This window comes from Opisthocomus hoazin, chromosome Z (genome assembly GCF_030867145.1).
Source record: "Opisthocomus hoazin isolate bOpiHoa1 chromosome Z, bOpiHoa1.hap1, whole genome shotgun sequence".
Taxonomy (NCBI): domain Eukaryota; kingdom Metazoa; phylum Chordata; class Aves; order Opisthocomiformes; family Opisthocomidae; genus Opisthocomus; species Opisthocomus hoazin.
In genome coordinates, this window is record NC_134454.1 from 67,173,966 (window position 1) to 67,198,626 (window position 24,661).

Sequence of the window (24,661 nt, forward strand, 5' to 3'; positions counted from 1 at the left end):
TTTACCTCTCACGGACAGCCAGAGTCAAGCCTGTCAATAACGCCCCCACCCCCCCCTTAAAATGACAGATGTTTCCCAGGTTTGTGACTGTTTGTTCTGTTTACTGGATATTAACTGATTTGCTTATGATGTGTCAGCCCGACACTCTTTCTTTTCTTCAAGATCGTTCCCAGAGATATTTTTCTCATTTCTCTTTCAGACTCAGCCTTTCCCCCTCCTGCCGGGAGGAAATGTAACGCGTTTTATTTATTTTTTCTTTTCTTTTATTTTTTTTTTCTTATCTTTGTTGCTGCCTCGAGAGCCCGGTGACTCCAACCGCACGTCGCACTGTAGTTCGTCCGCCCCGCCGCCCCCCCCTCCCCGGGCATCGCCGGGGTGCGCGGTGCCCCCCGCCCCGGCCACAGACAGCCCCTCCCCGCCCCGCACAACACAGCGTTGGTCCCGAGGGGAAGCCCCCCCCCCCCCCAAGGGCACCCGCTGCCCGGGGCGGAGCTGCGGGGAGGAGATTTGGAGGGGGCGGGGGCTGGTTTGGGGGGGGGAGCCGCGGTGGGTTTCTCAGCGGTGTGTCGTGTTCCGTCCCCGTCCCCGTCCCCCCCAGAGGGGAGGAGGCGGCGGGGAGTGATGGACAGCGGCGGCCGCGGGGCCGCTCCGCCGGCGGCGCCGGGGGACGGAGGGGACCCGGCAAGACACCCCCCCCCCCCCCCCCCCCGCCGCGGAAGGGCGGGATGGAGGGGGGGGGGACGGAAGGGGAGGGGAAGGGGGGAGGGAGAAGGCGAGGGGAGAGCGGAGCGGCAGAGCAGGTGGGAGCGGCGCGGGAGAGCGGCGGAGCGAGGGGGCAGCGGCTCGGCGAGCGGCGCCGGGAGGGCCGCCCCCGCCGCCCGGGGCTGCGCGCTGGGCAGGGGCGGTGGGGATGGGCGGGCGCGGGGCGGCTCAGACAGCCGCCGTCCTCCGAGCCCCGGCCGCCTCCCGCCGCGCTATATAGGGGAGGGAGGGGTGGCGGAGGACGGGGGGGGTTGCCCGGCGTGGCCGAAGCGCACGGGGCGGAGATGCCTCCTGCCCGGGGAGCGCACAAGCGACTGGCGCCTCTTCCCATGCCCGTCTCCTGAAGGGACCCCTCCTCACCCCCCCTCCCCGGACCCCTGCCCGGCATGGATGTGGCCAACAACACTACCTCCCCAGCGCGGTCCCCCGAGGGGCCCGGCGGCCCCGGCCTCGCCGAGGTGACCCTGGGCTACCAGCTGCTCACCTCCCTGCTCCTGGGCACGCTCATCCTGTGCGCCGTCAGCGGCAACGCCTGCGTGATCGCGGCCATCGCCCTGGAGCGCTCCCTGCAAACAGTGGCCAACTATCTCATCGGCTCGCTGGCCGTCACCGACCTCATGGTGTCCGTGCTGGTGCTGCCCATGGCGGCCCTCTACCAGGTGCTGAACAAGTGGACGCTGGGGCAGGTCACCTGCGACATCTTCATCTCGCTGGACGTGCTGTGCTGCACCTCTTCCATCCTGCACCTGTGCGCCATCGCCTTGGACAGGTACTGGGCCATCACGGACCCCATCGACTATGTCAACAAGCGGACTCCCCGGAGGGCCGCCGCGCTCATCAGCCTGACCTGGCTCATCGGCTTCCTGATCTCCATCCCGCCCATGCTGGGCTGGAGGACGCCCGAGGACCGCTCGGACCCCGATGCCTGCACCATCAGCAAGGACCACGGGTACACCATCTACTCCACCTTCGGCGCCTTCTACATCCCTCTCTTCCTCATGCTGGTGCTCTACGGCCGCATCTTTAAGGCGGCCCGCTTCAGGATCCGCAAGACCGTCAAGAAAGCTGAGAAGAAGAGGATGGCCGACACCTGCCTCACCCTCTCCCCGGCCGCCCTGCAGAAGAAGAGCAACGGGGAGCCCGGCAAGAGCTGGCGGCGGACGGTGGAGCCCAAGCCCGGCGCCTGTGTCAACGGCGCGGTGCGACTGGGCGAGGACGGGGCCGCCCTTGAGATCATCGAGGTCCAGCGCTGCGGCAGCTCCTCCAAGACTCACCTGCCGCTGCCCAGCGAAGCGTGTGGCTCCCCGCCGCCCCCCTCCTTCGAGAGGCGCAACGAGAAGAACACGGAGGCCAAGCGGAGGATGGCTCTGTCCCGCGAGAGGAAGACTGTCAAGACCCTGGGCATCATCATGGGGACCTTCATCCTCTGCTGGCTGCCGTTCTTCATCGTGGCGCTGGTCCTACCCTTTTGTGACAGTAAGTGCTACATGCCCGAGTGGCTGGGGGCAGTCATCAACTGGCTGGGCTACTCCAACTCCCTCCTCAACCCCATCATCTATGCCTATTTCAACAAAGACTTCCAAAGTGCTTTTAAGAAAATTATCAAGTGCAAGTTCTGCAGGCAGTGAAGCCCGATGCTCCGGGACGGGGGCAGCGGGGGTCGTGCCGCTCACTCCATCCGCCCGGCTGTCCCCGCCGCGGTGTCCCTTCCTCCCCCGCCCAGCCTCCCCCCCCCCCCCCCCCCCGACGCCAGCAGAAGAGCGGGGGGCTCCTGGATCCCCCCCTCGGCATCGTGCCCGAGTACCCTCGCTCCTCCGCCCGTCGGACAAGCCCCGCGGGGCAGGGCAGGGGTCCACCGGGGACGGCGGGGGGACCCTCGGGCCGGGGAGGGGCGGCTTCGCGGCGGCCCTCGCCTCGCCTGGCCCCGCCGGGTCTCCGCTGCCGGGCGCCGGCGCTCCCGCCTCCCCCCCCCCCCCCGTCCTTCTGGGCAGATTTAGGGTTTGCAGGTCGTTGCTTGTGGTCGCTGTAAACCACGGTGTCTGCCCGAGTAGCATCGGTAAAAATAAACCACCCTATGCAGAAAGCCGCCGCGTCGGGGGTTTCGCTCGGATTGACGAGGAGGCGGCGGGGGGGCTCAGAGCCCGAGCTCGGTCTGGCGGTGTGAGTATGGAGGATGGAGGCCACTTCCCGAGCGGAGGAAGGGGCTTCGGGCTCCTCGCTTCCCGGGCTGTGAAACCATCGAGTGGATTTTCCTAGGAGGAAAAGCGACCGTGTTTTGTCACCTCGCAAGCTACGTTAGAGCAACACCCCCGTCTGCGTTATGTCTGTCTAACAGCTCTCCTGCTACGCTAGGACCTTCCAGTTCACCGGGCTTCCCTTCGTCAGAGCGCGCGGAGGTGATGCGGCTCCAAGCACAACCGCACGCCTCGTTATACGGGGATATTTTTTTAAAATGCCTTTGACCAAGGGTTTCCCACCGAGGAAAGGCTTGGCGCTGTGCAGCTGGCTCTGAGCTCGCCGCGCACGCAGCGGCACAGGGAGTTCCAACAGCCTGCGGGGTAGCGTTGCTTTCCTCCTTCTTACTTTTTTTTTTTTTTTTTTTTTTTTTTTTTTTAATAAGCCGCTTGAAAGTTTCTCCGGAGACTTTGCGGTTGCTTCGGAGGCAGCCAGCTGCGGCCCGTTTTGCTCGGGGGTGATGGGGGGGTGGGAACCCCAACCCACAGACAAGAACAAACCGAACCCAACCGATCGGCCGCGACTCCGCCGTGTGCTCCGCAGCGGCTGGGCGTCCCGGCGCGGCTCCGACGGGCCAGGGTCTCTCATCCATCCCCTCCATACCCCCCCTCCCACCCCATCGGCGATCCCAGCTGCTTGGCCCCGGGAAACCCGGGGTGCTTCCTTCTCCTTCCCCGCCCGGCCCGGGCCCGGAGCGGGACAGCCCTGCCGGACACACAACCGCTCCGCCCGGCCGGCCGCCCTGCCCCGTCCCCGCCGTGCCCCCGGCTCTTTCCCCGGCTGCGGCCGGGGCCTGGGGCCGTTGTCGGGCCGGAGGATGCTGCCGCGGGCAGCCTGAAGTGAATGCTTGACCAAATATACACACATATTTATTTTTTTTTTCCTGTTTATTTTTGTGTAATCTGTGTTACCTATAGGTAAACGGGAATGTTAAATCTGTGCGTCGCGTGAATGTAACTGTCCGGTCATTTCTGAACTTCAGCCGCTGATATTAAACGACAATAGTGCTTTTAACAGCCTCAGATATACAGCTGATTTTCTGAAAATCTTCTTTGACCTCATTTTCGCAGTTAAAGTGATCATTGATCGTATATCCTCTTTGATCGCTCCTAACCACGTGTGTCCCAGATACCCCTGAAGCGCCGGCCTGTCCGAAGAGCCCGCCTGCGGCCATCGGAGGGAGACGGAGCTTCTCCGGAGCGCTGGGACGTACCGCGACTCCGGGACCCCGACACCCGCCCTGGGGTGCGGGATGGGCAGAGCCGCCGGGCTCCTCGGGACAGGGCCGGGGGCGGGAGCGGGTGCGGGGACGGGAGCAGGGATCCGAGGGGGACGGGAGCCCGGGCCGTGACGGTGGGAGAGGTGCCCCCTCCCCCGAGTGCCGCCGACTCCAGCGAGTGCGTTTCTGCACGTTTTGCCCTTCTTTTTAAAATAAAACCAAAATTCTTTTTTTCTTTTTTTCTTTCCTGCAAACTCCTCGGGAACGATCGCAGCTGGGAAAGCACGGCCGCCCTCCGGCCCCGCACGCCAGACCGCCCGGGGTCCCTCCCTGCGCCCGGAGGGCTGGCACCTGGCTGCGGGAGGGGGGACGCCCGCCCCCCGCCCGGAGCCCCGGGACCTCCAGGCAGGGCCCACCCGGAGCCGCATCGGGCAGGGCGGGAAGGGGGGGTGCAGCTCCTGTGCCCCCTCCACCTGCCTCTGTCCCCACCCCGTCCCCCCGTCCCCGTCCAGCTTAGCCGCCTGCCTGCCGGTGCGGGCGGGACGGAGGGAGCGGCCCCGGACCCCTGCCAGCCTCCGCCAGGCGGAGGGTCCGCCGGAGCCCCGTCCAGCCGGGGACGGTGGTACTCTGAGCGGCTTTACGCTTCCTGCTCTCTCGGCTGTTTCGTTTTTTTTTTCTCCCCCTTATTAAATTCCGTGATGCGGAGAGAACGGACTGCTTTAAAGGACGGGGCTTTTTGTTTTTGTGCTGTAGTTTTCAAAGTCCTAATTTCATTTCCACTGAGATTTAAAAAAAAACTAACCAAACAGTGGATTTACTGTTTTTCGAGGGAGAAATCAATGCTACATTAAATGAAGATTTGTGGTTGGTCGCAGTATTGTATTTGCTCCACTAACGAGCAACCTCCTCACAGTTTAGAGAGCTTCTTCAGTTTTAAAGGACTTATGGAAGCTCAAGCAATGAACAGAGAAGAATCCAAATAGGCAGTGAAAGGTTCTATGTTTTGAATAGGGCTGCAGAAAATTGAGTTTTAAAGACTTGAGTCAGTTGTGAATACCAAAGATGGGCGAAGAAGGGCTTTAACCTTTGCTTCCTTTAAAAATGCTTCTTTAGCCTGCTGTAAAACAAGAAGGAAGTTCCATAACTTTGAATGTTCTCTGCTCTGTGGCTCCAGTCCAGGCTGAGTTTGGGTCTGAATCCACATCTGACAGGAAGCACTGGCAGAACAAGCCAAGCACACGTGCACTGTCCAACAGTACTTATGGTTGGGGATGGGGAGACAAAGGTCTAGGAAAAAGCAAAAGATGTGCTGGCACAATCTATGCTGGAAGAAACTGCAAAATGGATTTTGTGACCATTCAATTTCTCCTATTTAAATAGAAATCTTTCCCGTAAAATGTTTAAGAGCACCTACTTTTCCCCATCATTCCCGTCCTGACAGAAACGTGGCTGTAAGTCTGGCAGAAGCAATAACAAAATCACCCAAACAAATGCTCCCCTCTATCTCCTCATAGTTTAAAAACCTGGTCTTTAGAGTCTGCAGTTTTGAACATTGCTCAAGGCAATGTTTTGAGTCTTACGTTAAAACACATAACCAAGAAATTTATCCCTCAGAGAGAAGAAACAGAAAAGGATGCTGCAGCTGAGTTTCTGGTTCATAGCTGCTTGGAGAAGCATTTTTGACAGTATGGGTGGCTATTACCTCTTTGGATACAGCTGGAGAAAATCCAAAATGGCTGTTGTGTAGCATGCAAACAGTCCTGGTGGGGCTCTGTGAAATCTAGAAGCGATCACACCTCTCATACTCTCAAAAAATACTGTATCTTCTCTCTTTCTGGATCTTAGCCCAGGTCACCCTGCTTGGGTATATGTTGCTGTGATCCTCACCTTGTCTTGCTGCCTGCACCTGAGCTCCTGCTCTCTGTAGGCAGCCCACGTGACTTCCAGCCACAGAGACAGGCAGCTCCGCAGCGTGAAATTCCTTCTGTTGGACTGGAAGCAAAAAACTTCTGGTGGATGATCCTTTCCACAGCAAGAATATAGTCTGAACTATTTGACCTAAAGGGATGGCTTCTTGACTTGGGCAGTGAGGGACGGAAGATTTGTTGATGTTTTCATACCTTGCTCAATTAAGAGAAAAGGCAAATGCTCGGGCATGTGAAGGGCTGGAGACTCAACGCTTACAAACATTTACATGTGGCCACAAATCCCAGCCTTGCAGATGTCTGTGCCAAGTTAGTTTGGCAGGCTGTCAGCATTGTCCTGTAGAATGTAGATGAGGGATGTGAAACAGATGGATTATAAAATATTTTAAAAATTACTAAACCTGAACAAAATCTGATAGGACTACAAAAAAATGAGGAAAAGGCACGTGACCATCCAGATGGCTCTCGCAAGCTACACAGACCTACTGAAAATAGTGAGAGTCTTAAAAAGGAAAAAAAATTCTTACAAACAAACTGACAGACAAAGAAGGCACGAGAGTCTTGTGATGAAAATGCTGGCCAGCACAAGCAGAGGTCAGTATCTTCTCCCTTTGTAATAATGTCTTATTTTGTTGTTTGTGCTAAACAGCACTGGAGGCATCCTTTGCTATTAAGCAGAGTCAATATAATCCTTCCAAATCGACTTTCACATTTCAGAGCTATTTACACCCACTCTGTTGAACCATAACTTACACACAGAAGCGAGGAGGATGATGTAAGCTAAAGGTGTTATCTGTGGCCTATTTTAACTTGTACCTTGTTCCTACTTCTTGGCATTCCTGCTGCGGTTGGTTTGGTGGGCGGACGTAGGCCTACGGGATTTTGTACAGAATGGACTGGGGGGAGTATCACACAGCATACACTACAGCATTTCACACGTATCCTCACTAGGGAGTGTCATGCGCAATCCCATCTTTAAACTGAAATCAGCTTGGTAGGACAGAGTTGGCTTATACCGTAATCTTTTGTTCAAGTGGCTCAGAAGGCAAAAGTCATTATTCAGTTTGATACCTAAGCAGCTGGTTAGGATTTTACACTGCCCAGTGACTAAAAAAAATAGAGATAATGGTCCTCTGCTTTCCACGTGTAAGTCTTTTGAACCAAAGTAGGTTATGAAATATTTGAGCAGTAGTCAAATTTGACATGTAAACATTATGTCTTGGAAGTCAAGATCTCAGTAGACGTTCATTTCTAGACAGGCTTTGGAAGAATGCTGCTACCATGTGAAGGGAAGCTGGCTTGGATTTGAAGACAGACACAGGAAGCATCAGATACAGCACCTGGACCACACTCGGGGGTGTTGCCTGGACTCAGGTTTGGCCTGCTGCCTGTCATCCAGGTGCTGATCTCAGGCAGAGATTGTGGAAAAATGCCAGTGAAATGTCAGGCTGGGTGTTGCCTTCAAATTGGTGGCCCTTCGGCTTCCACCATTGTCCAGCCTCTTTTTCTGGCTTCCCATATGTGGTGAACAACATGAGCAATTCACATGGGACTGTGCAGGCAACAGCCCCACGGGAGAGTTGCTTCTGATAGTCTTTGGGGTTTGCCCTGGAGGAGCTTTTTGGCACCTGCGGTCTCTTGAAGGCAAGAAAGGAGCAGTCAGAAAGTGGGAGCATTTGGGACAGAGAGTCAGCTCAGCCTGCTTCTGGAGAGGAGGCTTGACACTGAAGAGCAGTCTCAGAAATATCTGCTCCTGAAATGGAGACAACTGCTCTTGTCACACTGGGCGGACTATTACAAACCTCAGGCCAGGCCAACACTGAGCCGAAGAGGGTCTGGTCTGGTCAAACTGCCCATTGAAAATTGCTTCCAGCGCACTTTGTTCTTTGTCTTCACTGTGCCCAGTACTAAGAGCTACTGCCAGCTTTGGGCAAGCCAGGCAGGTGGCTTTTCCTCCTGCCTTTGAATGCTCATTCATGGACTCTCTCCCAGCCTCTGGCTCGAGCCTCGGCACTGATGACATGGAGTTAGTGGCACACATCCGCGAGGGGTTGTCTCTTTGTCCGAAACGGCCTTGACTGTCCGGGCTGCCTGGAGCTCCTGCGGTTCTAGCCAAGCAGAGCTGAAAACTGCTGGAGAGCTGATGTAGGCGGGACAGTAACACCCTTTTGGGTTTGGCTTGATTCGCTACTTTTGATGTCCAAGAGTGTGCAATGTTTAAAGACTCTGGCTTTTTCTTACACCTCAAGAGAATAAATGCTCTGTAACAAATCAGAAAAGCTTGTTTAACTGCAAAATAGGTGTAGAATTTGTCCTTTTTGATAGGAGTTACGCTTAGGATACACAGCTATTTTCTTTAATATCATGTATGTCTTTATTCCCATAATGTGCATGTGTGATTAGATAGCAATAGACTTGGAGGAAAAACTGTGAACTTCCAGGTTCAAAGCTCTCCTCGCAAAGCCTAACACCCTCTTTTATCCATCTTCTATGCAAAGGAAGAAATATCCAGACAGAAAAAAAAAAGGTAGGAAACTAATTGGATCAAGTCTGTCACTTGAAGAACATTGCTGTCTTCAGAAGAATGGCAGAAGACATGAATTTAGTTTATTCTTTCTTGAGCCAGCTGATAGGCTACCTTACGTTGTCATAGTTCAGTGCTCGTGCACTAAATCAAAACACCATATGGGTCAAAGAGGCAATGTTCCTCACTGTACTTCAATTACAGACATCTGCTGTGAAAATCCTTGGGCTGGTTGCCTGAAAATGCCATTTTCAGTAGCCTTCAGAATTTATTTCTCCCCTTTCCTGTGGGCAAGTCAGCCAATTGCTCAAAATTGCTGGGAAAAAATTCTTCAGTTTTTCAAAATTACTGCTGTGAAATTACTATGAGATCTGTCTTTGAAGACTCATTTTCTTCTGCACTTCCATAAAACTTAAAAAGAAATTGGATTAGCACAAATTCTAGTCTTGCTTCAGCAAGGGAAACAGAGGGTGACAAGCACTCTGTCTCTCCATCAACCAGTTTACATAGCTGTGGCTTTTTTAGTAGATACAGGCGAAACAATGCTTCCCTATGGAATTTAACTAAATGTGTGTGGAATATTTTTGAAAATGTTGCAACTTTTCACAGCACCACAACAGAATGTGATCAGTTGTAAAAGGTCAATGTAACAGCATAAAAAGATTTTTTAAGTTATTAAAATGAAAGACAAGTATCATCTTGTCTCACCTAGATATAATCATCTCCTTTATGAGCCACTCAGTGGAGAAAAATGTTTCAAGCAATATGAAGTAGCAGCTGTGTTTAGTGACTTATGGCATAGACACAGTTTATGTCCCATAACACATTGCTAATATTGGCATAATGAAATCATGTGAAAATAGTCATGTAAGAGGCACTAGCCACACTCAGAAATGAAACAAATTACTGAAGTTTTAGAATTTTATAGTATCTCATTTGAAAAGTAATGTATTTTATACAAAACAGGTGTTTTGGCTAAACTGTTTTCTCCCCATCCAATGACTGCCCAGGCACAAGAGTTTCTGAGGCAGCAGTGCTATTCATAGGAGAGGTGGGCACTTAGATGTGCCTCTGCAGTCCCCATCGCCGAAGGATGCCAAGGCTGAACACACATCCCTGTCTTTGCAGGGATCTCTCCATTGGTGTGGGCAGCTGCCCAAGTGACCTGCTTTGGGAGCAAAACTTCTGGTGCAGCTCCTGGCTGCCAGTAGGATACTGCAGTACCTACCCACTGCTAAGTCTTGGTGTTGGCATGCAGTCCATGGAAAACTGCATCACTCGCACTGCGAAGTAAGGGATTTACATATCTGTACACATGATTGTAAAAAGTGACAGTATTTATGAAAACCATGTGAAGAAGAAGTAGACAAATTATGTTTGGAATTGAAGTATTTTGTAAATAAAAAATGAGTAAGGCTTGATTTTACAAGTATTTTGTTTACTTGCAACTTCCAAATCAGTCTAATGCTGCCCTAGGAAACATTACTAGGTTGCTGAAGACAAAGGTGATAACTTGCTAAGAGAGAAAACTAGCAGTGGATTGTGGGCTAATCAGAAATGCACCAGCATGGCAACAAGCAGAGAACTTCAATGGCCTGCTGATATGTCACATAGACCTTTTTTTATTTCACTCAAATACCAGAAGTCCCAACCATGACTCACCTTTCCAGTCTGGAAACATTATATTCTTCAGTAACTGTATTTTACCACAAAAGAGAAAGAAAAAGCAAAGGATAGTGACCTGTGCCTTGGAAGGAGACACAATTACATTTCATTCTAAGAACTTCCTTCAGATATTGATAAATAAAGAGTAAAAAAAAAGCAATGCCATTTCGGTTATAATTCATTCAACTTTTACAGCTGTGTTTCAATGAGTAAGGACGGTTATGGTCAGCATGCTCCCTTGCATGGAAGGCTTCCTGTTTATTGAACAATTGAATTTTTCCTTTGCTTTTCTTGGTGGATTTTAGGATTTATTGTGTGCAGGAGATTAGTTGCTGTAATAGTAATGTGATACAATGTAATACAGAGTAGATTATGATAGAGAGCAAAGCAATTCACGTATATAATCTGCAGTAGAAGTCTTTACAGCCAGAATAAAGATTAGCTTTTTTTTCCTTTTGTTGGATTTGTAAAATATATTTGTGGAGTTTTACCACTTTTATCTTGTGTCATAAATTAGCCTGGTAAATCTGTAATTCTAAAGGCAGTTATTATAGTTGTTATTCTGGAATGCTACTGGATTTTGGTATCACTGCTCATGAATAGAGACAGTAGTTGCTGTAACGAGAATCTGTCAGTAAGCTTGTAGAGTGGATCCATACCACATACCGCTTATTATAAACTTGACTGGTTATGTTTTCTTCTGGATGTAATTCCCCAGGAAAGTCTACACAAAAATGCCAGCTCCTCCAAAGAACATAACCTTGAGAGACCCAGAGAACTCACTTTAATTTAAAGAGTTTGCATCTGAAACCAAGCACTTTGTATTCCTCCCAAAGTATCACACACAGAGTGCAGCTCATTGTTATGTTTGCTGCAGCCTGCGCCAGAATGTCTGGATGAAGAGTTAGAATGTACCCTCTGCAAGTTTGCTGATGACACCAAACTGGGAGGTGTGGTAGACACACCGGAAGGCTGTGCTGCCATTCAGCGTGACCTGGATAGGCTGGAAAGCTGGGCAGAGAGGAACCTGATGAGGTTCAACAAAGGCAAATGCAGGGCCCTGCACCTGGGGAGGAACAACCTCATGCACCAGTACAGGCTTGGGACGGACCTGCTGGAGTGCAGCTCTGCGGAGAGGGACCTGGGTGTCCTGGTGGACGACAGGTTAACCATGAGCCAGCAGTGTGCCCTGGCTGCCAAGAAAGCCAATGGGAATCCTGGGGTGCATCAAGAAGAGTGTGGCCAGCAGGACGAGGGAGGTTCTTCTTCCCCTCTACACTGCCCTGGTGAAGCCTCATCTGGAGTACTGTGTCCAGTTCTGGGCTCCCCAGTTCAAGAAAGATGAAGAGCTACTGGAGAGAGTCCAGCGGAGGGCTACAAGGATGATGAGGGGACTGGAACATCTCCCCTACGAGGGGAGGCTGAGGGAGCTGGGCTTGTTCAGCCTGAAGAAGAGAAGGCTGAGAGGGGACCTAATAAATGCTTATAAATATCTGAAGGGTGGGTGTCAGGAGGATGGGGCCAAGCTCTTTTCAGTGGTTCCCAGTGACAGGACAAGGGGCAATGGGCACAAACTGAGGCACAGGAAGTTCCGTCTGAACATGAGGAAGAACTTCTTCCCTCTGAGGGTGATAGAGCACTGGAACAGGCTGCCCAGGGAGGTTGTGGAGTCTCCTTCTCTGGAGATATTCAAGACCCGCCTGGACAAGGTCCTCTGCAGCCTGCTGTAGGTGACCCTGCTTCGGCAGGAGGGTTGGACTAGATGACCCACAGAGGTCCCTTCCAACCCCTACCATTCTGTGATTCTGTGATTCTGTCTTGCTCTTGAGTTCAAGGCACTGGTAACTGCACAGCTGACTGCCATTCTCCTGCAAGGTAAATTTGAAATAAAACCAGAATGTAAGAACTATTCAGGTCAAGGCATAAGTATGACATCTGAAGTACCCCTGGCATTGAAGACTGCGAAGATCAATACTAAGGTGCACCTACTATGTGCCTTTAAATTGAAGAGGAAGGGAGAAAACAAAATCTTTCTCCTTCCTCACAACTTCATTCTCTTTTTCCTGAGGAAGCAGGTAAAAAAGCAAAAAAAACCATCATGTCATAGGATGCCTGAATTCAAAATCTAAAAGCAGCTACTTTTGTTGTAGATTGAAATTGTAATTTTAAACTTAAAAATATACATTTAGATCAGTCAATGTTATTGAAAACAACACTTGCATTACTAAAGTAAAAAAAAAATCAGCTAGTTCTAATCAAGATATCTCTTTGCTACAAGCATGGTAGCACGCTGAACCCCTGTTGGTGAAAGGTGTTTGACTGTGCCGTGGGGCTGGTTAGATGCTCGTCAGAAGGCAGTGAGAAGGGGGAGACACCTGCAGCAGTTCCTGCAGAAAATGGGTTTTGGCTTGAACTTACCTGAAAGCCTGAAATACTGATAAAAAGAGTTCTGTTCCTGAAGCTTGAAGATATCTGTGTGATCAGAATCACAAGGCACAGCAAGCAAGTCATATTTAATCCTTTGATGCCACTAATGTCTAGGACAGTCCGTGCAGCCTTCTTCCTTTCTTTCTATTTCTCCATCAAAACACGGTAATTGGCAGGAATCACAGTTCCTTTGGGATTGTTTTGTGTGTGTTTGGTAGTTTTGCTGTTTTTTTTGTGATTGTGGATTAATTTTTTTTCCTTCAGTGCATGTAAGAGCAGCAGGAAGGAATGCAGGAGAATATCAGCACTTAATCCCTGTCCCTAACCAGACAAAAGTTTAATAAAAAATGTATTGCAGCAGGATGAAATTCAAATGTTAAACCAGCCTGGGATACAATCAGTCTCTGGAAGAAGGAACAATGAGGAGGAGAGAACTCCCCTAATGCACTCAGCACTAGCATTCGATGAAGTAAACATCAGTTATCAGACATCTCATTCATGCTGGCATTTTTAAAAATCAGATAGGATTAATTTTTAAGAAACGTTTTGGCAGTGTCCTGCTACCATTAGTTTTGTGTGTTAAGGATCAAACTCAATATAATTTGGGAAGTTAATCACAGCATGCATGAAACAGTTTTCAGTAGTGATGTCCGAGGCAAAATGCCTGTGGCTCAGTCTGCTTATAGATACAAAAATTTGCATATACAAGAGTTTTTGGTGAGAAGTCTCAGAGGGCAAGATGGAGCAGGACACACTGGAAAAAAGCACCAAATCCTTTCCCCAGAGCAAATCTTTGATCTTAACATTTGTAGCTGTCATGAGTGGCAGAAGGTTTAAAATACCAGGAGGAAGACTGTTCTTATTCTGTTGCTAAATGTTAGGAAAGGAATTATTCACATGCAGTGCCCTGTCTTCAGGCAAGAGAGTGTCGCATGGTTTAGTTAAGTGCCAAATGAAGACCGAGAGCTGCGCTATCTGCCTGCACTGAACCAGGAGCCTGTGGCTTTTCAGCTTCCCCTGTTTCTACTTCTCTGCCCCATTCTGGTAATCTCTGTTTTACACAGCTATTTCTACCAACAGACCTGGGCCATCTCTCTATCACTGTGTTGGTGAAGAGAAAGCATCATAAGATGACATTATACGTATATATGTATATATGTATACACACATATGCATTTCAGCTTCCTGTGTATAGCAATTGTTACAGATGCTCACACCAGTTCTCCATGGGTGCTATATCCTGCAGGCTGCAATACAACCCTTAGAGAGAAATGTTTTATATATGGAGCTGGATCCAGATAGTCTTTTCCACTTGTCACAGTTTGGATGAAGGCTTATGACTGCAAGACTTGGCAGACAGGCAGTCAGACCATATTAATTCAAATGGGTTCTATATAGGGTTGGCTGGACTGCATGGCTATCTGTACGCCAGCAGACACAGACTCTGACGAATGCGCTACAACACCCAGCTTTGAAGTCTTACATTTTTACCACAAAACTGTGGTAACTGTAAATTGCACAAGTCAGAAGCTGAATCTAAGGGAGGTGTCTGAAAAAACAACCAAAGGGAATATTTTTCCACCTAGAATAGCAGCTGAATGTAGAACTCACTAAGTTGTATTTTATCATTTGTTTGCCCAGGAAGTCAAGGCACCACATTCAAGTAACTGCTTCACATTGCTGCATCCGGATTTACACTAGTGTTTTGCAGGTGCATAATTTACAGGTTCAGCATGGGTTTAAACCCCCATTACCCTCAGTTTTCATCCTTGCTAAGGCTGCTTTACAGTTCAGAGAAGTTCCTTTGTACGGGGTTTGCAGTGCCATGCAACCAGGAGTCATTTTCAAACAACATTTATTGTAGAGGAGGGCTGGTAAATGGCTCGACAGTATTTCCTCCAGGAATGCTCTCTGAGGTAGTGATGTATCAAAAGTGCCCTCCTACAAAAATCTGAGAGGTCCGTTAAAATGGGCCACTTCAGTGAAAGCTGGTCAAAGTGCAGGTCTCTTCATCCATGTTTTACTACTTGCAGCTTTGAGGTGGAAGGGTAGTTTCCAGAGCAGGATGACAGGGAAACTGAGCGCTTGTAGTACTTGCTTTTCTTATGCATTTTCATAAGGCAGGTGAAGCAGAGATACAGGTATTACTGGGAAACAAAGTCGAATTTGTCATTGTGAACAAATTATTGAGAATTTTTAAGTTCTTTTTTTCTGCTCACAGGCTACTAATGAACATACTCCACGCCGTTGTGACACTCAGCTCTGCCTGGTGCTGTAGCATTGCCAAGAGTTTGGAAAGTCACATTGGGCACTTTCTTCTAGAGCTTTCAGTGAACTCATTCTGGTTTTGGGTGTTCATGAACACTGCTGTTGCCCACCTCCCGTTCTTCATCTGTGGGTGCCGCTGATTGCCCCTGTCACTTAGCAGAGGCTCTGCTTCAGGATTAGAGCAGACTGTTTAACGGCAGCAGAGGGGTGGCAGCAGCAGGCGGGCAGTTGTGAACGGAGGTGCTCTTTCCTCAGGAGCAGTACCTACCGTTGTGGGAGGAATTGTCCTTTGCCGAATGCAAAAGCCCCACTGAAGCATGTGTTCAAAACAGCTATTTAAGAATGCTGTAAGAGCTGTGGTTCAGAGTATGGCTATTTGTAAAAAATGTTTTTGCAGGGTTAGCCAGCTCTATATGTTGTATGACTCCTTACATGCCATTTTTTTCTGTATAAAACGTGCCTAAAATGAATCGTACATTTCTGCATGAACAAGATCAAAAGAATCAATGGACTTAGTCATGTTTAATTATTGTTTATAGGTATAATATCTATACATACCTGATACCGTAATTCATGTGATGTTGAACAACCTGTTAATGATTTCCCTTAATCAAATGCAGATCCTTACACATAAGTAAACTGTTTCTCTTAATTTAGTCTCTTTTCCTGTTTGCAAAGCCTTGTGTGTTGCACTGTAAAAAATTAAAGAGCTTTCTGAATAGGAGCAAGGACAACTGTTACCACTGGTACAAAATTTTACAAACTTTCTCTGAACGTTCTTATTAACAAGATGTAGTTAGCAACATACAAATAAAAACAAATAAGAAAAGGGACCAAAACCTTGTCTTACTCTTGGTTATATGAATGTTGGGGTTTTTCTTTCATAGTGTATTTCAGGTACACAGTATGTTTGCCCAACCACTTCATCTCTTTCTACAGTATTGCTGAAGGCTGTTAATGACCATTTCAGTCAGCTGAAATAAACTGTGCCATAATGAGGGCAGATCAGTACAGAGAACAAGTGAATTTAAAGCTCTAACATTAACAGTCTGTACTTTAATGTATGCCTCTCACCCCAACATTAGACCTCTGAGACAGGTGCAGCAAGATCTGAAGGAAGCATACACCTGAGCATACCTGGACAGAGCTACTCTTTGCCTTTGTGTTTGGGCTGCTCATGTCAAAGCTGTGACACCTACTATTGCTCCACAATCTTTATCAACCAAAGGATCACCTAATACTTTTAAAAAATCACCCAAGATGGTCCAATTATTTTGAAAATAATCCACTTACCATTTTTCCAGTGCTCACACTGTAGTGCTCGTTTTGAACCAAATATAAGCTGGCATGTATTCAATGTTTATTACTTTTAATCTTCCCCAATTTTATTCCATTCCCATTCACAGGGAGGGTTGTGTGTTTTCATAATGTTCTGCAGTTGTAGCATTTCATAATTTATGGCCCACCAGCGATTCACTGCACACAGATTGATACATTTCTAGACAAGGACAATACGGCACACATTCAGTCTTGGTTTTTTTTTGTAGTCTCGTGAATATATTACCTTGGCTTTCAGAAATGTGTAGCCATCAGAATCAATTATTAAAGAATTAATAGCATCTACTCTCCCTGTAGATTTCTGAATACAGAAAACAGAGGTATTTTGACTTGTTTTTCCTGAACAAATTCAACTGCTTTCTGCCATAAGCATTAACTGACAAAATGAAGCAATTTCTCTTCTGTGAAAAAACCTATGGAACAAATTGCAAAATCAGTGGTGGTTAATATAGCAGGAGAAACTCATCTAGCAGCATAGTCACCGTCCCTGATGTCAGATGAGATCATTGTTGATATGAAGACAATAAGGCTTGTTTAATGATGCAGGTCTACTGTTTTGTTGCAAGAAGGTTATGTACAATGTGGAAGCTTACTCACTTTGCATAATACAGATAGAACAGGCCATTGTCAGGAAAAAAACGTGACAAAAATTAACCAGTCAATGGAAGTAATTCTCACGCTGCAGGTGTATGGGGACTCGAACAATTGATGTGAGCTTCACACACTGGCTGCGACTGCTATAAAATTGGTGACCAAGGCGATTCGTGACTGTTAAAACAACTGGTCAAGAAAATCGACCTTTTTGTCCCTCTCCTTCTTGACTACTTCCATTTAGAAGAGCTTTGTGCAGCGACAACAGTGCATGGGCTGGCTGTGTGTGACCCCAGGCACCTGCTGGCTCCCCTCCAGCAACCAGCAGTCCCTCCTGCAGCTGAATGGGTCAGAGGACAGGCCTTTTTTTTGGCACAGCAGGAGGCCCAGCAGGGCGAGGGATTTTATTTGACTTTCGCCAATCGCTATAACTCAAGAAACATGAAAAGTCAGTGTTAAAACAGTGTTGTAAATGGTGAAAGAGATGTAGAGGTAGATGTTTGTCTTATCCTGGGATGGGATGGGTTATTTTTATATTGTTTTGTCTTTTAAATAGAAACAAAAAAGTGAGCAGATGTCCTGAGGAGTTAGACGTACCTGTAGCTGATTAGAAATGGTCAGGTCACTGCTATTAACCTACTTGAACCAAAACAGCACTATAAATGGTCATTACCATCCATGTCTGTTATTTATTCCTGTTGGCATCTGTATTTTCAGGTGCCTGATGTAGTAAGAAAATCAGCAAGCCTGGCTGATTGCTTGTTCAATGGGGGAAGTAAGGACTGTTTCCCAGGCTTTGTGGCCCAGAAATTGAACACTTTTTCCACTGGAATCATTGTACCATAACTTCTTGGAGTGTTTACTGAAAACACATGTTACGGAAGTAAAGCAGCGAGCTGCAATCTACACATGTGATATTTAAAAGAGATAAATGCCTCATTTTAAAATGTCATGTGTGAAATGTTTTTACTGAGGGCTACTGCTGCTTTTCTCCTTCAGCACCTTCTAGGGAGTAATTAGCCCCACCTTCCTATACCTTTTGCTGCTCCTATTTCCCTTGCGCAAATCCGCTGCAAGTCTGTTGTTTGTCTGCAGGCCAACAGACCAAGTTAAATAAAACTTTTGCAAAGCAGTTAACACATATTGTCTGAGGTACCCCTTGGCAAAAGCAGACACACTTTTGCTCACCAGCTGGTCATTCTTTGCATAGCCAAAATATTCTGCCAGATTAACAAAGAAAGGCAAAGAGATCTCATACGCTTTCTTTGCTCCCTTTCATTATCAGCCTGGACTTCATCAGTTTCAGGTTTTAGTAGAAAGAGAGACTTCTGAACAATGTAGTAAATTTTAGCTATACTTTGGGTGTGGCTATCTAGCAGACTCCTAATTCTTTTTCTTTAAGAACTACACGAGTAACTTTCACCTCCCTTTAGTCAAGTTATAAAAATTATACATGGATTGAAAGGGCTCCCTAGTTGAACCGTTACGATGCTATGGCAGCATGTTCTGTACTGGATTTTGGAAAGACAGCTATAAAGCGTGACTGTGCCTGCAGGAGTGGGACTAGATAGAAGCAAATCTTAATTTGGGCTTTCCTTTGCTTATCTACAAAAAGGAAGACATGCATATTACTAAATGACTGTAACTGACACCTCCATTTATGTCTGTCTTAAATACCTATGGATTCTTTAATACCATTGAAGCCATTTAGAAAAGACCTTAGCAGTAGACAGATAATGAATCAGGTAAAAGATGTGAATACTTAGGTAATTATGTTTTTATTTTGAAAGAATGAATTCAAGGAGGGAAAGTTTATGCTAGAAAAAGGAGGCCATTTATGTTTAGTGCAAAGCTTATAAATACAAGGACAATTTATGGTTAACAACCATCCATCCCCAGAGGATTAAGGACATAGTACAGTAGCTTTTGAGATAAGACTGAAAAAATGAAGCAGAATGTTGATGCATGACCTCATTTTCCCTTTGTAAAATCAGGTTCTTAGCAATCTACTGTATGTTACAGATTTAGCATAGCCAAAACCTTTTTGGCTGATGAAAAATAAAGAACCTCTTAGAAAATTTAGGGCTGAGGTGAAGCTTTCCTGTCTCTTCTCTGAATATTGGGTGGGATATCCATGAAGCAAAAGATCAAGTTCAACGAAGAGGAAATAAAGGAAATTTTTTAGGTGGACACATGTTCTAAATGAAAAAATTTCAGCAGATCCTCTCACAAATGATTCCACTAAGTGAGACTTTTCTGGAAGAAAAGAGGTTGAAGGGGAAGGGACATTTGGAAAGATCTGTCTGTCATAACTGATTCACTTCTGATGTGTGTATACCTTTCCTAGGTCTAGGCTCAGTTTTGAGCTAGTTAAGAGCAAATAGGTGGGACATTCGAGGTGACCCCATTCAATTTGATTGATTTCAAATCATTCACTTAAACCATAACTAAAAATGAACATATATAATACTTAAAATTGGTGTAATAATTTTACTTTTTGACATACTTATTTAAATAATTTATTTATTATTTGATTTATAAAGAAATTAATTTTTTTGTGAAAATAATCCTTTTAAAACATGATTATGACATGTAATTTATATACAGTTTAGTATTTCTTAAATAATCAAAATATTTCGCTTTTTAAATGAATCAACTTATTCTACAAGGAAAACTATGTGTGTGAACCAACCAATTCCAGTCATCATATACTTCAGGATTTAAGATTGGAAAATATACTTCCCTGTCATCTCATACGTGCTGCATAAGAGGTAAATGTGCTGTATAGTTGTCCCTCAGCTCCTAACAAGTTCTCAATTTTAAAATGCCCAGTTGTTGAGATAGACTTTAAAATCAGCTAAAATCAAGAAAATTTCTGCTCTGAACTGCTGAACTAGGTGCTGATGCCGCAAACCCCACAGAATTTAGCACTTTTACAAGCTGTGGTTGTAGGCTAATGGCAAGAAATTTCCATCAGTCCAATAGGATTGAATTCTTCAAATCTTCTTTGATAAAGTTTTTTTTTAATTAGGTTTAGTAAGAAGTAGGTGGTTTAGGCCTTATAGTAGGTGATTAATATTTTTAATTTAAATTATGAACAGAGTACAGGAAGAGACTTTTTTAAAGCTGGTGAGGCAATGTTACTGGAATGTCTTACCCAAGTACTCAGTGGTTAGTGTGGAACATGACATTAAACCTCTGTGAAAAAAACCCACTGTCTTTTCTATTTTCAAAGCAAAATGAGTAAATAATGAAAATCCTGCTATTCTAGTTACAATGTCATATCCCTCAGTATCATATAACACCTCGAAGCCTTTGGAGGCTCTAAACACAAACAGGCGCACAGAGTGAATAAGGAAACAGAGAGGTCATACAGGTAGGGGAATGGAGCACTGACTTCACAGGGGACTTCAAGGAATATGTGGATATAGGCATAAGAATCTAAAGTTGTACAAAATGTTCTCCACATGAGAGTGAGTGAAGGGTAAGAAGGCAAAACGTGGAAGCAGGGGCTTCTTGCATGTGGCTTTCACATCCTGGAAAGCTGAAAGGTGTTTGTCCTAGCATGGCGTTTTTCTCAAACACCCGCAATTTTGTGTCTCCAAAAACCTGTTTGTTTCTGCTTGTGCCTTATTGTATCTTGCAGGTGGCAAAGTCGGACTCTTGCTTAGGTTTTGCTTGTTTACGCACAAGAGGAAGACTTTATTTTGTTTTGTAAAAATACATGATTTCTGAGCCACCCCTCACCACCCAGCTCTGTGCAGTTTGTGACTGCCACAGACTCCTTTACAGCCTGCGCTGCCTCTTCCTCAGCCCTGTGCCACTGTCTCCTGGAGAAGAGCAAATCACCTGCTGAGTCTTGGGACCTATGTTCCTGGAGCAGCCCGGTCCAGATGGACAAGTGCCCCTGAGCCCAAGCGGTCATGGTCAGCATCACGTGCCCACCCACGAGAGACTTCTCTCCTTCCCCACCAGAGCAACCTCTGTGGAGTGCACTTCCAAAAGGTAACCTTGCTTTATAAAGAGCTGGTATCTGCTATTTTTAATACTTGTTCTAATTAACACAGCAGGAAGTATTATGGTTTTAGGTTCCTTAAAAGCAGAATATCCCCAGGCCTCAGAGCTGTTCTTGGCTCCTTCCAGCCCTGTCTGAAACTGCTGACAAAAACATTGCTAAGTCTAACTGTGAGGTTCATTTTCTAAATCAACACTTTCCTAGCAGAAGCTTGACTTGCACCCTCGGTTCATCTGCATTTTTTGTATTTTAAACCAGTGCCTGCTCGTATGGCAGCCCTTCAGCTTGGATAACTAAAAGTGATTCCCTACTGCTTTCCAGGCTGACATTCATCTGCCTCTTCTCCCCACCCTCACTTCAGATATCAATCTTTTTTTTGATGGGAGAAGCGAGAGGGAGGATTTGAAGACCGGTGGAGGAGAAACTCGGGTAAGGGAGGACATATCCCAGCTGTGCAGCAGGGATTTGGGGAAGTTATTGACGCTGTCGCTGCTGGGGGAGAAAGCAGTGCCTGAGAGGTACCTGGCCCCAGCCTGCTGCCTTATCTTGCAACCTGTCAATGACCTGAGTGGGAACGTACCAGGACAAATGTGTCTGAGCCTGGCCCGATTCGGGACCTCTCTAGGACCTTCCTAAGTAAAATTCGCACAAACTGTGAAGGGTCAGAAAGCATGAACAATGCAATTTGCCCTTCCAGAAGTCAAGGGCACACTTGCCATAAGGACCTGTGATGTGCATGGCTTCCTTACCACGTGTAAATTTGCTGTGAAACAGGGCACGGGCAGGTACCGTCAGGGAGCTGCTTTTTTGACTTGCCATGCAGTAAGCAGCACGTGTTCCTCCCCAGCACCGTTTGCCAAGTAGTGTTTTAAATCCTCTGCTATATTTTGATGGATGTTTTTTACCCAGTCAGAAGCAACAAGAATCCAGCTCAAAATTAGTCTTTTATTTTTTGTTTTGTGCCTTCTTTGAAAAGTGATCAATGAAGTATTGCTTCTGCATTGTGGGCAGAAGGAGCACATTGTTATGATGGCTTTCATTTAACTGCAGCTGCAAATATTGTGTTAGCAAATCAGCTCTCTGCTCTCGTTGAATTTGATCTCTACAGCCCTATAGTTCAAGAAAACTGTACCAAAATACACGAAACACTGAAAAGCAAGAAGCCACTTAGAACAGAAACGGCAATGGAAAATAATCGACCAGAGCCAGCAAAGCCCTGTATTAAATTACCAGTGACAGATCAAAGGACAACTGCAGAGCTTTGAATAATGGAACTTTGCATCTTTTTCTGACATTCAGACCATGATTTGCTTTTAAAACTGAGGTGTCTTATCTCTGCTAATGGTACCTTTGACAAACTCCAGCTGCATTTACTCTACAGTCTGGGGGAATAAAAACCTCTTCTTCTTTTTTCTAAAAACTAATTGAGGTCAGCAGTTATCATGAGCATTTACACAGAATATTCAAAATACTCAGTCTTACTATTGCTGAGTATTGCAGGAGGAATGAAACCTCATTTGTTCTTTGCCACAATAATGAAAAACAGGGGAAAAAAAAGGCGGAGGAGATTACTATAATTTCAGCTATCTCAGCTCTCTACCATCCAGCACAGGGACTGGTGTCCCCTTTCAGATCCAGCAGCACAAGCACTCATGTCAGTCAAAGCAGGTGTTGGCAGTGGTTTTGTGCTAAGAAGAAAACCCAGAGCACTCCCTTGCTTCCACCTTCTACAGTTCATCTGAACCATATCCGTCATGGTCATACAGGAGGTCGTACATCAGACTAGGAGCTTCAGAGTGCTGGAAGCAGTCTCCTCCATCCTTTGCGACCAGAGGAAGGGTTAGGAAATCCCTGTGTTGAGGAAAGCACAGCAGTAGTTTCCTTGGTAAGGCTGAGGGTTGGGGAGGAAGATACACGGAGTAGAGGAAGCACCGATTAATGGTCAGTGAGCATATTCTGCACCCAGAAAAGGGACTGAAGATTACTAGAGAAAAAAAGTCCATTCATGCAACCACACCAAGAATTCTTTCAGAAAAAGTGTACATTACTAACTTGATACAGTCCTTTATCTAAGACTTGCTAGTACTTGGTTTTTTAGCTCCTCATCTTCCTTACATCAAGACCCAAATGATATCCTTCAGCTGGTGGAATTTGGCACAGCTCCATTAATTTAAGTGGAGTTGTGACCGTTCACGCCAGAGGAAGATCTGCTCTCAGGACTAACAAATGTTGCTATCGTTGCTGTAGGATCTGAATGTCAAAGCTTCCTCCTGGCCCAGAAGACGCTGAGTACTGCTGACCTTAAAGAAGTGTGTCCCAGCTGCCTTCCTGAGATCTTGGCTTCTGCTTGAGAACTGATGGCCCTTAGCATCAAGTACCTTGTTGCTGTGCTCACAAGACCAGCTCTCGATGAACATTTCAGCTGGGACTCTTTTATTTGTATTCTTGATGTTTGCTGTTTCTAGAAAAATTGCTGCCGTTACGGTCACCGAATCACAGAATCGTTGACATTGGGAAGTCTGGCATTATTAATCATTAGAAGCAGTGTCTGTGTTGCACATAGAGTAGAACAGAGGCTGAAGAAAAGCTTTAAAGTCACTGAACTAATTTCTCTCCTGAAAGCTTTTTTTTTTCCCTTGGATACTTGCAAATTGTACAGAAAGGAAAGTTTAAAATAACACTATATATTAGATTATATAGTTTTACTGAATAATGCATAGTAAATGATATTCTGCAAGTATATATTTCAATGTATTATATACACATGTCTATGGGATAGATTCATATAAAACAGAAAGCATTTTCCTCCTTTTGAACACATATGTTTAAACAAGGACCCTTCATACCTGTATGAAGCATGCCTGTGGCACTGGTTAGCTGAGTAAACGGAGTACTTTTTTGGGGCCTCTACTTCATTAATTTTAAGTAGGTAATCCAGAGCTATGGGATGGGCATAAAGAGAAAAAAGATCTTGTTACTGAAGTGTCTACAACAAATTCTATAGTCTTTCTTGTACATTGTTGTACTCTTTTTGATCTGTGTTCCTGTCAGTTGTGTGTACCTCTGCATGACCATAGCACAAGCAAGGAATAAAATATTTGTAAGTGTTGGGCATTTTCCATCAGCAGCCAAAACATGTATTTTTCTGATTACTGAGGAAGCCTTTGGCTGATGTGAGATTAACAGACCATATAAAGCTTTTCTGCATCTGAACAGTAGAGATTTCACTACTTTTGTCTGTTTTATTATAAAAAAATATGGACATTTATTCTAATACGCAAATTATTCTTACCTTGTAGGCTTGAAAATTATTTCAGGGAGGGGGAAAAGGACTTTAGCTTATTTACAGCAGCAAAACATTTTTAGACAACTATTCAGCAAAGTAGACAGACACACCATAATATCTGAGTTCACAGTATATTCAGGAGAAAAGATATGTTGTGTCAAGCTTCATAGATCTACTCAAGTCTGGATAGGTTAACTTTCAAAATATGATGGATTTATCACAGACTAAACTGCTCTGTCAAGGGAAATAAGCCAGGTAAATACTTGAAGAAAGGTAAAAGAATAAAGCTTAAATTTTTGCTTGAAACTTAAATAAAACACTGAACAAAAGATTTTTTATTGGCTGGATGTTTTGTTATTTTTTCTTATTTAAACAAATCTGTGATCATAAGAAGAAATAGGTAGAT

The 24,661-nt window shown here is 46.1% G+C and overlaps 1 protein-coding gene across 2 annotated transcripts; it reads left to right on the forward strand.

The window, feature by feature from the left end:
• The first annotated feature begins 952 nt into the window (after nucleotides 1-952).
• LOC142358800 (5-hydroxytryptamine receptor 1A-like) lies at nucleotides 953-24,661 on the forward strand. Of its 2 annotated transcripts, XM_075410605.1 has the most exons (4): nucleotides 953-2,238; nucleotides 20,601-20,959; nucleotides 21,291-21,398; nucleotides 23,217-24,661. In XM_075410605.1, the coding sequence occupies exons 1-2, from the start codon at nucleotides 1,149-1,151 to the stop codon at nucleotides 20,687-20,689; spliced, it is 1,179 nt and encodes a 392-aa protein (XP_075266720.1). In that variant the 5' UTR covers nucleotides 953-1,148; the 3' UTR covers nucleotides 20,690-20,959; nucleotides 21,291-21,398; nucleotides 23,217-24,661. The 2 variants fall into 2 exon arrangements, with proteins under 2 accessions (XP_075266720.1, XP_075266719.1); XM_075410604.1 differs by lacking the exon at nucleotides 21,291-21,398.

Excerpts from the sequence above, each read along its gene's own strand:
- LOC142358800 (XM_075410605.1), top strand. The coding sequence starts at position 1,149 with ATGGATGTGGCCAACAACACTACCTCCCCAGCGCGGTCCCCCGAGGGG. Across the intron at positions 2,239-20,600 it reads GGTCCTACCCTTTTGTGACA|GTGGCAAAGTCGGACTCTTG; the intron begins GTAAGTGCTACA and ends TGTATCTTGCAG.